This window comes from Hemiscyllium ocellatum, chromosome 36 (assembly GCF_020745735.1).
Source record: "Hemiscyllium ocellatum isolate sHemOce1 chromosome 36, sHemOce1.pat.X.cur, whole genome shotgun sequence".
NCBI lineage: Eukaryota > Metazoa > Chordata > Chondrichthyes > Orectolobiformes > Hemiscylliidae > Hemiscyllium > Hemiscyllium ocellatum.
Window position 1 is genome coordinate 2,439,819 of NC_083436.1, and position 15,951 is coordinate 2,455,769.

General features: G+C 43.3%; 1 protein-coding gene across 6 annotated transcripts in view; it reads right to left on the reverse strand.

Annotated features, from left to right (window-relative positions):
* Positions 1 to 15,393, reverse strand: part of LOC132833266 (microtubule-associated protein 9-like) — a 207,597-nt gene extending 192,204 nt beyond the window's left edge. For 4 of the 6 annotated variants that reach the window (XM_060851425.1, XM_060851421.1, XM_060851427.1 and 1 more), the window contains exon 1: positions 15,278 to 15,387. In XM_060851425.1, coding sequence (XP_060707408.1) covers positions 15,278 to 15,280 — 3 coding nt within the window. In that variant the 5' untranslated portion in view covers positions 15,281 to 15,387. Of the gene's footprint in view, positions 1 to 15,277 lie in introns of all 6 variants that reach the window. The other 2 variants (XM_060851426.1, XM_060851422.1) reach the window with 2 other exon arrangements.
* Positions 15,394 to 15,951: the final 558 nt, after the last annotated feature.

The window sequence follows — 15,951 nt, forward strand, 5'->3', positions numbered from 1 at the left end:
TTACAAGCTCTGCCTACCAGTTTAGTCTGAACTAGCATTGCCCACAATTCCTCGGACCACACCTTCTGCCTAGCCAATTTTTCAAATTAAAAAAAGGGCTTTGACATCTTTCTCATCAAAATGTGGCAGTGTTTTAACATATGTGTATATATCACTACATTCATCTCTTCACCTCCATCCTGTTAACTTGACTTCCTAATGAATTCACAACTTCTAAAGTTCAAATTCTCTCACCTTTCTATCTCTCCCTTTGCTCAGCTAAGAACCTTCTCTCTCTTTTCCTCTTTCTCTCTCTCTCTCTTCTCATGATCATAGAGATGTACAGCACGGAAACAGACCCTTCGGTCCAACCCGTCCATGCCGGCCAGATATCCCAACCCAATCAAGTCCCACCTGCCAGCACCCGGTCCATATCCCTCCAAACCCCTCCTATTCATATACGCATCCAAATGCCTTTTAAATGTTGCAATTGTATCAGCCTCCACCACTTCCTCTGGTAGCTCATTCCATACACATACCACCCTCTGTGTGAAAACGTTGCCGCTTAGGTCTCTTTTATATCTTTCCCCTCTCACCCTAAACCTATGCCCTCTAGTTCTGGATTCCCCAACCCCAGGGAAAAGACTTTGCCAATTTACCCTATCCATGCCCCTCATAATTTTGTAAACCTCTTTCCCTTTATCTTCTTACTCCATTTTCCTCAATTGTAATTCAAGTTTTTCTCACTCTACTGCACTTGTCTGTTTCTCTGACACAACTAAGTGCTTGACTAACTCCCTTACAACTTTAGTTTCCTTTTGTCCCTGCTTAGACCCAATTCTAACTTATTTGCTAATTCTAAAAGTCTGGCCTTCCTTTGCCTTTCTAAACTTTCTTGGCAAATTTGGGAATCATCTTCAAACCCCAGAATCTCTTTAGCAATTTTAAGAGCCAATTCTCTCACTTGTCATTTAACCAAACACATGTAACCAAAGTAAAACAAATTGTCTCATCTACATTTTATTTCAAGATCTAGGACACTAATCAGCAAGTGTTTAAATCTGCTTTCATACCCAAATCTATTCAAATCTGCCCAAATCTCAGACTGGACCTATCTAAACCAATATAATTCACAGACTCAAGCTCCCAAACTGTTACGCATGGTGGAGAAGCCTTCTGCTAATTAAACCAAATACCCAGAAAAGCTCACCTCATAATCTATTAAAATATGAGTGACAGAAAACACCCAATTTCCACTATTTAAAGAAAATAATATCAATGTATTCCTTAACTAAAAAAGTGGACATTAAACAACTATTTACAATCCTAAATCACCTTTTCTAAAAACTGCTTGTTATTTACCTCCAATTCTATAACAATATACTGTTCCAATAAAAACCTGTGTTAAAATTACATCAATTTAATTTCAACACCACACAGTGGCTGTCATCTCCAGTGTCCTCCTTCATTCGGGTGAAGATCTCCGTGGGTTGTCTTAAGTCTTATACTGCAAAGATGTTGTATATGAAAAAGGTACCTTTGATAGAGAGTGTTTTTGAATGGTAATCTGTCTGAATGGCAGCTAATCTCTCGATGACAGTTACTCTGTCTGACTTTCAAAATGCCCGCTTCTTTTTTACATCCCAAACATCAGATCATCTCATTGATCCAATGTTGGCAAAACAATAAATTCAAAATCAATTGGGTTTCAGTATCCTGGTTCATAATTTAAACTGATTGGTTAAATTTGAATTGTTGTCAAATTGCAACCAATTCAGCAATCTGTTTCACAGCCAAATGTTACATAGAGTTTACTGGAAAATTGAAACTGAGACTGCTAGTTAGTCATATTGCAAGTGATTGTCAGCTCTCAGTGCAAAACAGCATTCACTCTCTCTTCAAGGTGTGGTATACGTCTTCAACTTCATAACACATGCTACTCATGATTTTATAAACCATTACAAAGTCACCCCATAGCCTGTGACACTGCAGAAAAAACAGCTCCAGTTTATTCAGACTCTCCCTATAGCTCAAACCCTCCAACCCTGGCAACATCCTTGTAAATCTCCTCCAAACTCTTTCAGATTTCACAACATTCTTCCAATAGGATCGAGACCAGAACTGAACAGTAAGCTACCGGCTGAACAGGTAAGCTACTTAGTGTTCTTGTTTTAGAGACTAAGTGTTGTGATGGCAGCGCAGGCAGTGGAATGCGTCTCCTGCAAGATGTTTGAGGTAGAGGTGACCACCGATGCTCCTGCCGACTTCATCTGCAGGAAGTGCAGCCAGCTCCAGCTCCTCACAGACTGCGCTAGGGAACTGGAGCTGGAGTTGGATGAACTGAGAATTATTCGAGAGGCTGAGAGGATGATAGATAGAAGCTACAGGGACATAGCTCCCCCGGAGAACAGAGGTAGCTGGGTAAGGTGGGAAGGGGAGGAAGCAGGCAGTGCAGGGATCCCCTGTGGTCGTTCCCCTCAACAATAAGTATACTTCTTTGGATACTGTTGGGGGGGGGGGGGGGGGGGGGGGGTGAGAAACGGCCTAGCAGGGGTAAGCTGCAGTCTCTGGCACGAGGTCTGGCTCTGAGGCTCAGAAGGGAAAGGGAGAGAGGAGGAGAGTGCTAGTTATAGGAGACTCTATAGTTGGAGAGACAGACAGGCGGTTCTGTGGACATGGGCGAGACTCTCGGATGGTTTGTTGGAATAGGGAGGGAGTGCAGTTGAACACGTGGCTGCAAGGATTGTGTAGGAGGGAGGGCTTCAGGTATTTCGACAATTGTACTACATTCTGGGGAAGGTGGGACCTGTACAAGCAGGATGGGTTGCACCTGAACCAGAAGGGCACCAATATCCTGGGAGGTAGGTTTGCTAGCACTCTTCGGGGGGGGTTTAAACTAATTTGGCAGGGAGATGGGATCCAGACTTGTAGTCCAGCAAGTAGGTTAGCTGTTTTTCAAGATGTCCAAGAATGTAGGGAGGCTGTGGAGAAGGTAGCACTGACAGGGAATACTTGTGGACACAGAGATGGGTTCAAGTGTGTATACTTCAACGCAAGGTGTATCAGAAATAAGGTGTGTGAACTTAAGGCGTGGATCGGTACCTGGGACTATGATGTTGTGGCCATCACGGAAACGTGGATAGATGAGGGACAGGAATGGTTGTTGGAGGTTCCTGGTTACAGATGTTTCAGTAAGATTAGGGAGGGTGGTAAAAAAGGAGGGGGGGTGGTGTTGCTAATTAGAAATGGTATAATGGCTGCAGAAAGGCAGTTCAAGGAGGATCTGCCTTTGGAGGTAGTATGGGCTGAAGTCAGAAATAGGAAAGGAGCAGCCACCTTGTTGGGTGTTTACTATAGGCCCCCCAATAGCAGCAGAGATGTGGAGAAACAGATTGGGAAACAGATTTTGGAAAGGTGCAGAAGCCACAGGGTAGTAGTCATGGGCGATTTCAACTTCCCAAATATTGATTGGAAGCTCTTTAGATCAAGTAGATTGGACAGGGCAGACCTCACTTTTTACTACAAGCTCTAAGCACCTGAGTGGTAACTTTCAAAGAGTTATGAACATAGACCTCAAGATCCCTCTGCTCCTCCACCTTACTAAGAACCCTACCGTTAACCCTGTATTCTGCATTCTTATTTGTCCTTCCAAAATGGACAACCTCACACTTAACAGTGTTTAACTCCATCTGCCACTCTTCAGCCCAGCTCTGCATCATATCTAAGTCCCTTTGCAACTGACAACAGCCCTCCTCACTATCCACAACTCCACCAACCTTCGTATCGTCTGCAGTGTGTTCAGGAAGCTTTTCTAACTCAGTATGTGGATTGTCCGACCAGAGGGGAGGCCATATTAGATTTGGTACTTGGTAACGAACCAGGACAAGTGATGAGCTTGTTAGTGGGTGAACATTTTGGTGATGGTGACCACAATTCTGTGACTTTCACCTTGGTTATGGAGAGAGATAGGTGCATGCAACAGGGTAGGCTTTACAAATGGGGGAAGGGTAAATACGATGCTGCAAGACAGGATCTGAGGAACATAAGTTGGGAGCATAGGCTGTCAGGGAAGGATGTTGTTGAAATGTGGAACATTTTCAAGGAACAGATACGACATGTCCTTGATATGTATGTACCTGTCAGGCAGGAAAGAGATGGTCTTATGAGGAAACCTTGGTTGACGAGGGAGGTTGAATGTCTAGTAAAGAGGAAGAAGGAGGCTTACAATAAGGTTGAGGAAACAAGGTTCAGACAGAGCGTTAGAGATACAGGATAGCCAGGAGGGAGTTGAAGAAAGGGATTAGGAGAGCTAAAAGAGGGCATGAAAAATCTTTGGCAGGTAGGATCAAGGATAACCCCAAGGCCTTTTATGTGTATGTAAGAAATGACGAGAACGAGGGTATGTCCGATCAAGGACAGTAGTGGGAAACTGTGTATTGAGTTGGAAGAGATAGGAGAGGTCTTCAATGAGTACTTTTCTTCAGTATTTACAAATGAGAGGGACCGTATTGTTGAAGAGGAGAGTATGAAACGGACTGGTAAGCTAGAGGAGATACTTGTGAAGAAGGAAGATGTGTTGGGCATTTTGAAAACTTGAGGATAGACAAGTCCTCTGGGCCTGTCGGGATATATCCTAGGATTATGTGGGGAGCAAGAGAGGAAATTGCAGAGCCGTTGGCAATGATCTTTTCGTCTTCACTGTCAACGGGGGTGGTACCAGGGGACTGGAGAGTGGCGAATGTTGTGCCACTGTTCAAAAAAGTGAATAGGGATAACCCCGGGAATTACAGGCCAGTTAATCTTACTTCGGTGGTAGGCAAAGTAATGGAAAGGGTACTGAGGGATAGGATTTTTGAGTATCTGGAAAGACACTCCTTGATTAGGGACAGCCAGCACGGATTTGTGAGGGGTAGGTCTTGCCTTACAAGTCTTATTGAATTCTTTGAGGAGGTGACCAAGCATGTGGATGAGGGTAGAGCAGTGGATGGAGCGTACATGGATTTTAATAAGGCATTTGATAAGGTTCCCGATGGTAGGCTTATGCGGAAAGTCAGGAGGCATGGGATCGTGGGAAATTTGGCCAGTTGGATAGAGAATTGGCTAACCGGTCCAAGTCAGAGAGTGGTGATAGACGGTAAATATTCAGCCTGGAGCCCAGTTACAAGTGGAGTTCCGCAGGGATCAGTTCTGGGTCCTCTGCTGTTTGTAATTTTTATTAATGCCATGGAAGAGGGAGTCGAAGGGTGGGTCAGTAAATTTGCAGACGATACAAAGGTTGGTGGAGTTGTGGACAGTGAGGAGGGCTGTTGTTGGTTGCAAAGGGACTTAGATATGATGCAGAGCTGGGCTGAAGAGTGGTAGATGGAGTTAAACACTGTTAAGTGTGAGGTTGTCCATTTTGGAAGGACAAATAAGAATGCAAAATACAGGGTTAACGGTAGGGTTCTTAGTAAGGTGGAGGAGCAGAGGGATCTTGAGGTCTATGTTCATAACTCTTTGAAAGTTACCACTCAGGTGCTTAGAGCTTGTAGTAAAAAGTGAGGTCTGCAGATGCTGGAGATCAGAGCTGAAAATGTGTTGCTGGTTAAAGCACAGCAGGTCAGGCAGCATCCAAGGAACAGGAAATTCGATGTTTCGGGCCAGAGCCCTTCATCAGGAATCAATCAATCAGGAATAGAGCTTGTAAGAAGGCCTATGGTATATTAGCGTTCATTAGCAGAGGGATTGAATTCAAGAGTCGTGAGGTGATGTTGCTGCTGTACGGACCTTGGTAAGGCCACATTTGGAGTACTGTGTGCAGTTCTGGTCACTTCACTTTAGGAAAGATGTGGAAGCTTTGAAGATGGTGCAGAGGAGATTTACCAGGATGAGGATAGGTTAAGCCTTTCCTTATTGGAATGATGAGGGGTGGCTTGATAAAGGTTTATTAGATGATCAGGGGAATAGATAGAGTAGACAGTCAGAGACGTTTTCCCCGGGTACAACAAAGTGTTACAAAGGGACATAAATTTAAGGTGAAGGGTGGAAGGTAGGGGGGATGTCAGGGATAGGTTCTTTACCCAGAGATTGTGGGCATGGAATGCGCTGCCTGTGGGAGTGGCAGAGTCAGAATCATTAGTGACCTTTAAGCGGCAATTGGATAGGTAAATGGATAGGTGCTTCAGCTAGGACAAATGTTTGGCACAACATCATGTGCCGAATTGTGCTGTGTTGTTCTATGTTCTATCTGTGAATACAGTATTCCAAACGTAGCCTAACCAATATCCTCTTCAGCTGCAACATGGCCTCCCAACTCGTACCAATAAAGGAAAACATACGAAATGTTTTCTTCAATATCCTACCTACCTGCCACTCCACTTTCAAGGAACTATGAACCTGCACTCCAAGATTACTTTGTTCAGCAACACTCTCTAGGACCTTACCATTAAGTGTATAAGTCCTGCTCTGATTTACATTTTCCAAATGCAGCACTTCATATTTATCTAAATTGAATTCCATGTGCTAATCCTCAGCTCTTTGGCCTAACTGATCAAGATCCCATTGTACTCTGATGTAACCTTCATTGTCCACTACACCTCCAATTTTGGTGTCATCTGAAAACTTACTAACTACACCATTGGTCATTGGCCTTCACCTCCACCCTCTGTCTTCTCCTTTGAACCGGTTCTGTATTCAAAATCCTAGGTCTCCTTGTATTCCACATGACCTAACCTGTTCACCATGAAGCACCTTGTTGAACATCTTAGTGAAGTCCATACAGATCATATCCCTCTCTAGCCCTCATCAATCTTCTTCATTATTTCTTCAAAATACTCAATCAAATCAGTGAAACATGATTTCCCACACACAAAACCATGTTGACTATCTTTAAATCAGTCCTTGCTTTTCCAACATGGAAATCCTGTCCCTCAGGATTCCCTCCAACAACTTGCCCACCACCGATGCCAGCCTGACCGGCCTTCCCTGGCTTTTACTTACCACCTTTCTCAAATAGTGGCACCACGTTAGACAACCTTGAGTCTTCTGGCACCTCATCTGTGACTATTGATGACACAAATATCTCAGAGAGGGGCCCAGCAATCACTTCCCTAGTTTCCCACAGAGTTGGAGACTACACCTGATCCAAGAGTCATGGATTTATCTATCTTTATGTGTCTTAAGACATCGAGCACCCCGTCCTCTGTAATATGGACAATTTTCAAGATGTCACCATCTGTGTCTCCATATTTTATATCTTCCACATCCTTCATCACAGTAAACACTGATGCACAATACTCTTTAAGTTTCTCCTCCATTTCCTACAGATCCACATATAGGCTGCCTTGCTAATCTTTGAGGGCTCCTATTCTCTCCTGAATTACTCTCTTGTGCTTCATGAATTTATAAAATCTCTTTGTATTTTCCTTAACTCTATTTGCCAAAGCTATCTCATGTCCCCTTTTTGCCCTCCTGACTTCCCTCTAAAGTATATTCCTACTGCCTTTATACTCTTCTAAGGATTCACTCGCTCCCTGCTGTCTATACCTGACATATACTTCCTTATTTTTCTTAACCAAAACCTCATTTTCTCTAGTCATCCAGCATTCCCTACGTCTACCAGCCTTGCTTTTCACACTAACAAAAATATTCTGTCTCTGGACTCTTGTTATCGCATTTTTCAGCCATTCCATTACCTGCGAATATCTACCCCCCATCAACTTTTGAAAGTTCTGACTTAATACCATCAAAATTGGCCTTCCTCTGATTTAGAATTTCAATTCTAGATACTATCCTTTCCCACCATTATTTTAAAACTAATAGAATTATGGTCACTTGCCCCAAAGCACTCCCCCACTGACACCTCAATCAGCTGCCCTGCATTATTTCCCAAGAGTAGGTCAAGTTTTGCATCTCCTCTTGTAGGTACTGTTTTTCTTGTGTCGCCATAGTCTTGGCGCAGAATATTGGCTGCTCTCTCATTGAAGAGAATCATAGAATGCTTTTAGCGTGGAAACAGGCCCTTCAGCCCAACAAGTCCAAACCGACCCTCCAAAGAGTATCCCACCCAAACCCATTCCCCTACCCTGTTACTCTATTTTTACCCCAGAAAAATGTACCTAACTAAACATCCCTGAACACAATGGGTAATTAGCATGGCCAATTCACCTAGGCTGCATATCTTTGGATTGTACAAGGAAACCGGAGCACCTGAAGGAAATGCATACAAACATGGGGAAAATGTGCAAACCCCACAGAAGAAGTGACTGATGGTGATTTAACCTGAGGGCCACCAGTCCTCAGGAGAGGGAAGAGGTTAAGAAGGAGAGTCTTTTATGGCAACCTCAACCTGGTGATAGGAATTGAACCCACGCTGTTAGCATCACAATGCTCTGCAAATCAACAATCCAGCCAACTGAGCTAAATTGATTCCTTTTAGTAGGTACAGCCACATACTGAATCATAAAATTGTCTTGTGCACACTCAACAAATTTCTCTCCATCTAAATCCTTACCATTATAGCAATCTCAGTCCATGTTTGGAAAGTTAAAATCCCCTACCATAATCACCCTATTATTGCTACAAATTTATTTCTTAATTTCCCGCTGACTGTTGGTGGAGTCTACAGTACAATGCTAAATAAAATGATTACCCCTTTCTTATTTCTCAGTTCCACTTAAATAACTTCTCTGGTTGTACTGCCAGAAAATCCTTCCTAAGGATATTCGTGGTGTTACCTCTTACCAAAAACGCCACTCCTCCTCCTCTCTTGCCTCCCCCCTTTCTATTCTTCCTATACCATTTATATCCTGGAACATAAAGATGCCAATCCTGTCCATCTCTGAGCTCATTCATTTGCTCCATCCTACTATTCCTATTCTCACTAGCTCATAGCACAGGGAGTATTCCAGATATTATTAACCTCAAGGACCTCCATTTTGAATTCCTGCCTATCTTCCTATATTCTGCCGTCAAAATCTCACCCTTTTCCCTTCCTAGATCATTAGTCTCTATAATAGCTATGCTGGTGCAGTCCAATGTTCTTAACCATGGCATGTGTTAATCTTGCTTGAAATAAATGCAGCTTAATTTAAACAGTCGTACTCATTCACTGCCCTGACTGATTGATTTGCACCCTTGCCCATCTGTACCTGCCTCAGACTAATTTCTATCTTCCTGAGGCCCACGCACCACTTTCCCAACACTTCCCCCCCACCCCCAACCCCCAAACCAGCCACCTTACTAAGTTAAATCCTCCTGAGCAGCACTAGCAAATCTCCCTGCCAGTATATTTGTCTTCTTCCAGTTCGGGTGCAATCTGTTCTTCCTGCACAGGTCACTTCTACTCCAGAAGTGATTCCAATGATCCAAAAATGTTAAATCTTCTCCCCTGCACCAGCTCCTCAGCCGTACATTCATTTGCTCCATCCTCCTATTCCTATTCTCACTAGCTCTAGCACAGGGAGTATTTCAGATATTATTACCCTCAAGGATCTCCATTTTGAATTCCTGCCTAATTTCCTATATTCTGCCATCAAAATCTTACCCTTTTCCCTTCCTATGTTATTAGTTCCAATATGTACAATGATCTCCTGCTGAACCCATTCCCTTTTGAGAATATTCTGCTGCACTGTCTCCAGGATATCCTGCACTCTGGCACTAGGGCTGTTCTATACTAATGCCCCTGATTATTAAAATGAGAGTTATGGGAAGTATTTTAGCTTATTTAAATATTTGGCTGTTTTATTCTTTAGATGCACTTGGTGATATATTGCTCAAGAATATTTCAAGCAAGTGAATTAAGAACTTGTGATTTCAGTAACAAGTGGTTTCCCACAAACAATTTTAAGCACTTGCTAAGGTGTGTCAGTCATGTTAGAATATTACTGCCAACCACACATTTTCTACTGGCAATCACAGTAGCATTTTGCTTTGAATTTCTATTACACAATTATAGTTTGCAGCATACTTCCTACCACCCCTCTCCCTAACCAAGTAAAACAAAGCAAATTATGTCCGTAGAACATGGCCTATGGAAATAATTTGTTTTGTTTGACTTGGTTAGGGAGAGGGGTGGTAGGATGTTCTTTCTAGCCATTGCAAGAACTGGTCACCATTGAGTAAAAATAAGAATGTCACGGCAGGTTAAGCCCAGCCAATGCTGGACTAATTAGATGAGAAATAATTAGAAAGCTATTTGAGACTTTTGTTTTTAGATTCCACTAATCTCCATGTTTATTTTACATAAATGTTTCATATTTGTGTGGTTGGTAATACGCTTTACGTTCCTGAAAGAGGATCAGCAAGGTTTATTATTTAGGTTGATATATTAAAGGAATATTGGCAAGTCCCATTACCCATACAATCAAAGAAATATCTTATTTTATAACTTTGGATGAACTTTATCAATGTAAAATCATGCCATTCACAATGAAAATGATCCAGCAACTTTCTAAAGATTAATCAACAATGTCATTGAAGGATTATACAACTGTATTGTCTGTATGTATGTATGAATTGTTTGCGTTCAGCCAAACCAGGTAGAAAACTTTCAACACTTGAATGCCTGTTTGATGCATAACATGGAGCCAATTTGGTTAAAAACTTGGCAATAAGTGAACGTGCAAACCAAAAATACCTGGTATGGGTAATATTATCTGATAAAGCCTAGTGATAGCTTGAGAAGCAAAAATAAGGGCATCTTGGATTTTGCAATGCGAGACAAAAAATTGATGTCAGTTTGATTTCGAGTATATAGGTATGAGTGAATTCTGTTGAAAGTTTATTCAGAATTTCAGCATTTATAGACAACACAATAGAGAAGAGGCCTTTCAGCCCATTGAGTCTGTATTTCCAAAATAACATTAGATCTATACTAGCCCACTTTTCCAGCACTAGGTCTAGAAACTTGAATGTTATAACATTTCAAATACACATCCAAGTACTTTAAAGGATGCAAAGTTATCTGCCTCAACTACACTCCAACGCAGTGCATTACAGACCCCTAACACATAACAGGTGAAAACATTTTTCCTCAGATACCCTCTAAATCTTCTGCCTTAAAAATGTGCCATTTATTACTGACCCTTCAATCAAGGGGATCAGCTGTTTTCTATCCACTCTGTCCTCAATCTTGTACTTCTTCATCAAGTCAGCCCACCCCACAACCTTCTCTATCCAAAGAAAACAACCCAAGCCTATCCAACCTTTCTTCATAGGAGGAATGCTTCACCCCAGGCAACATTCTGGTGAATCTCCTTTGCACCCTCTCCAGTGCAATCACATCCTGTCTATAATGTGGTGACCAGAACTGCACACAGTCCTTCAGCTGTGGCCTAACCAAAGTTTTGTACAGCACTAACATGACTTCCCACTCATTATACTGCATGCAATATGCCTTCTGAACTAATCTATTAACCTGTCCTGCCACCTTCAGGGATTTGTGGACAAGCACCCCAAGAACACTCTATTCTTCTTAACTTCCTACTGTCTTGCCATTCATTGAGTAATCTTTTACATTGTTCCTTTTTCCAAAGTGCATCACCTCAAATTTATCAGGATTACATTCCATCTGCCACTAATCTTCCCATCTGCCATCTGTTTATATCTTCCTATAACCTAACACCTTCCTCCTCATTGTCAATCACCCAGTCAACCCTTGTGTCACTTGCAAGCTGATTTAACATTATTCATACTCTCTCATCCACATCATTTATTAATATCACAAACAATAACAGAATTGGCAATGGTCACTGAGGTTCGCCATTGCACACCAGGCTCCAGTTATGCAGGTCCAGTCCTGATGAGTGTTTCAGGTTGGAACCTTCGACAGCCCTTCTCCTCTGACACTGCTTGACGTGCTGTATTCCATCTGTGATGTTATACATTGCATCATTCACATACCATTTCCGCCATACATCGCATCATCCTCCGCCATTCCTGCAGCTACAAACGGACCCCACCATCGGAGATATATTTCCCTCCCCACCCCTATCTGCTTTCCGTAAAGACCATTCCGTCCACAACTCTCTTGTCAGGTCCACATCCCCTTCTGGCACCTTCCCCTGCCACCGCAGGAATTGCCAAACCAGCACCCATACCTCCCCCCTCACATCCAATCAAGGCCCCAAAAGCAGCCTTTGTAAATTCATCAGAGTTTTACCTGAACTTCCAAACATGCCATTTACTGTATCCGTTGCTCCCGATGCAGTCTCCTCTACATTAAGAAGATGCCTACTCGCACAGCGTATCAGAGAAAATCTCCCGGATGCCCACACCAACCAACCCCAAAGCCTTACGGCCGAACCCTTCAACTCCCCTCCCACTCTGCTGTGGTCATGCAGGTTCTGGGTCTCCTCCATCGCCACACCCTTATCAACCAACATCTGGAGGAAGAACGCTTCATCCTCTGCCTTGGAACTCTCCAACCACATGGGATTAATGGGAACTTCACCAGTTTCATTTCCCGTCTCCCCCCCGCCTTATACCAGTTCCAACCTTCCAACTCGGCACCATCCTCATAACCTGTCCTACCTGTCCATCTTCATTCCTACATATCTGCCCCACCCTCTTCTCTGACCTATCACCATTACCCCCACCTCCATCTACCTATCGCACTCTGAGCTACCTTCCCCTAGTCCCACACCTCCTCATTTATCTCTCCACCACCTCGGCTCACAAGCCTTATCCCTGATGAGGGACTCTTTCCCAAAACATCAATTTTTCTGCTCCTCGGATGCTGCGTGACCTGCTGTGCTTTTCCAGCACCCCACTCTCAACTATTATGTGTTTGCCAGCCAACTCTTTTTCCAGTGTGACTTTCCAACATCTGCATTTCTCATTATCTTCAGCCTTCTACCACTGCTTTCTGTCTCCAGTTTCACTAAGACAATTTTAGATCCCATCTGCTAAGTTACCCTGGATCCTGTGAGCTTTTACCTCCTCTATCAGTTTTCATGTGGCCATCTTGCTGAAATCCATATAAACTATGTCAACTACCCTATCCTCAGGGAAACACTTGGTCATCATTGTTGTGGTTCTGTTCGCCGAGCTAGGAGTTTTTGTTGCAAATGTTTCGTCCCCTTTCGAGGTGACATCTTCAGTGCTTGGGAGCCTCCTGTGAAGCACTTCTATGCTGATTCCTCTGGCATTTATATTGGTTTGAATCTGCCACTTCCGGTTGTCAGTTGATGTCTACTGCAGTGGCCGGTATATAGGGTCTAGATCGATGTGTCTGTTGATAGAATTTGTGGATGAGTGCCATGCCTCTAGGAATTCCCTGGCTGTTCTCTGTTTGGCCTGCCCTATAATAGTGGTGTTGTCCCAATCGAATTTGTGTTGTTTGTCATCTGAGTGTATGGCTACTAGGGATAGCTGGTCGTGTCGTTTCGTGGCTAGTTGGTGTTCATGGATGTGGGTTGTTAGCGTCTTCCTGTTTGTCCTATGTAGTGTTTTGTGCAGTCCTTGCATGGGATTTTGTACACTACGTTGGTTTTGCTCATGTTGGGTATCGGGTCCTTTGTCCTGGTGAGTTGTTGTCTGAGAGTGGCTGTTGGTTTGTGTGCTGTTATGAGTCCTAGCGGTCGCAGCAGGCTGGCTGTCAGTTCAGAAATGCTCCTGATGTATGGGAGTGTGGCCAGTCCTTTGGGCTGTGGCATGTCCTCATTTCATTGGTCCCATACATCAGGAGCATTTCTGAACTGACAGCCAGACTGCTGCGACCACTAGGACTCATAACAGCACACAAACCAACAGCCACTCTCAGACAACAACTCACCAAGACAAAGGACCCGATGCCCAACATGAGCAAAACCAACGTAGTGTACAAAATCCCATGCAAGGACTGCACAAAACACTACATAGGACAAACAGGAAGACGCTAACAACCCGCATCCATGAACACCAACTAGCCACGAAACGACACGACCAGCTATCCCTAGTAGCCATACACTCAGATGACAAACAACACAAATTCGATTGGGACAACACCACTATTATAGGGCAGGCCAAACAGAGAACAGCCAGCGAATTCCTAGGGGCATGGTACTCATCCACAAATTCTAACAGACACATCGACCTAGACCCTATATACCAGCCACTGCAGTGGACAGCAACTGACAACCGGAAGCGGCAGATTCAAACCAGTATAAATGCCAGAGGAAACAGCACAGAAGCGTTTCACAGGAGGCTCCCAAGCACTGAAGATGTCACCTAGAAAGGGGACGAAACGTTTGCAACAAAAACTCCCAGCTCGGCAAACAGAACCACAACAACGAGCACCCGAGCTACAAATCTTCTCACAAACTTTGAACTTGGTCATCATGCCAAAACATTTCACCAGAGTTGTCAAAAATGACCTCCCTCTGTCAGAGCTATCCTCCTGTCCTCTGGCAACTCCTGTCTGACCAGAAACATTGAAAAATTGATAAAATGAAAGATTAAAAGCCATTCAATCTTTTATGAATAATGAATATAGAGGTGAGCTCATTGAGCTTTATAAAATCATGAGGGATACAGATGGGATAAATAGACAAGGTCTTATCCCTGGGGTGGAACAGTCCAGAACTAAATGGCAATGGTTTAGGGTGAGAGAGGAAAATTTTAAAAGGGACCTATGGGGAACTTTTTCAAGCAGTGGATGGTGTGTGTATTGAAAGGGCTGCCACAGGAAGTGGTGGAGACTGGTACAATTGCAACAATTAAAAGACATCTAGATGGATGTATGAATAGGAAGGGTTAGAGGAATATGGGCCAGGTGCTGGCAAATGGAACTAGATTGATTTGGGATATCTGGTCAGCACGGATGAGTTGGACCAAAGGGTCTGTTTCCATGTTGTACGTCTCTATAACTCCAATCTGTGCACATGTGAGACACTTTCTTTCAGAATTTCCAGTGGATAAGTGTCGAAGTAAACTTACGTTGCTTTTTAAATACAAACCCAAGAGCAAAGCGGTTATTTAGAACAGGCTCTTTAAATTCAAGGGCACGTCATGCATTCCTAACGGGCAACTTTTGAGAAAATATCTATTCATGGCAACACTTTAAAACCTATTATTTCTCACGAAGTCCTAAAGTAGAACTTTAACTAAGTGCTATTTTCTGAATTCAGTCGCATTTGCTTCTTAACTATTGCTTTCGAGACCTGCGTCCAAGGTCAGTCTTGGGGTCGGAAGAATAACAAGTTGATTTAAGGTCTGTGTTATATTTCGCTTGACTATATCCCAACGCCATTTTGGAACCCAGCGTTTGTCTCTGGCTTGATCACAGTGACAGCATGAATCCCTCGAACGAAATCATAACTAGCAGGTGGGGGATATTTACCATATCACGATGCACAACGTGTATCAGTTGTCTAAACCTCAGCTGTACCTTCCAATTCTGCTGTAATTCACTGGTTTCATTCACCGACGGTCTCACACCACTTCAACGATTCTCCCTGTAACCAGGAAACTACAAACAATTGACACAATCCGCCAATCACGGCGCTGAGCGTAAGGCAGCACAGGAGTGCCACATCCAATCTGCGCTCATAGCGCCACTTCCCACTGTTTGCCGGTGCTGTCACTTTCCGCTCACCGCTGACCCGTCCAGCTCTCTATATCGTACCTGATATTCAGTGAGACTCTAACTCCCCATTACTCCAAAATGCGTGAAAAGGCATCCAGATGTCTGAAAACATTTTGCAACTATTCAATTGTTAGTGCAATCCAATTAGTAGTTCCCAGTGCAAGCTTTTTGGCTTTTTTTTCATTTCAGAAGAGGAGATTTAATTAACAGGAAATTAAAGTTTTCCTTATTTTTTTGCGATGAACATCATTCTACACAGTCTCTAATGGGGCGAGCAGTGTCTGTGGAGACTGAAACGAGTCGAGATTAAAATGGTGCTGGAAAAGCACAGCAGGTTTGGGGCAAAAACCCTTCATCGGGAAATGTCAATTTTCCTGCTCCTCGGATGCTGCCTGACCTGCTGTGCTTTTCCAGCACCACTCCAATAT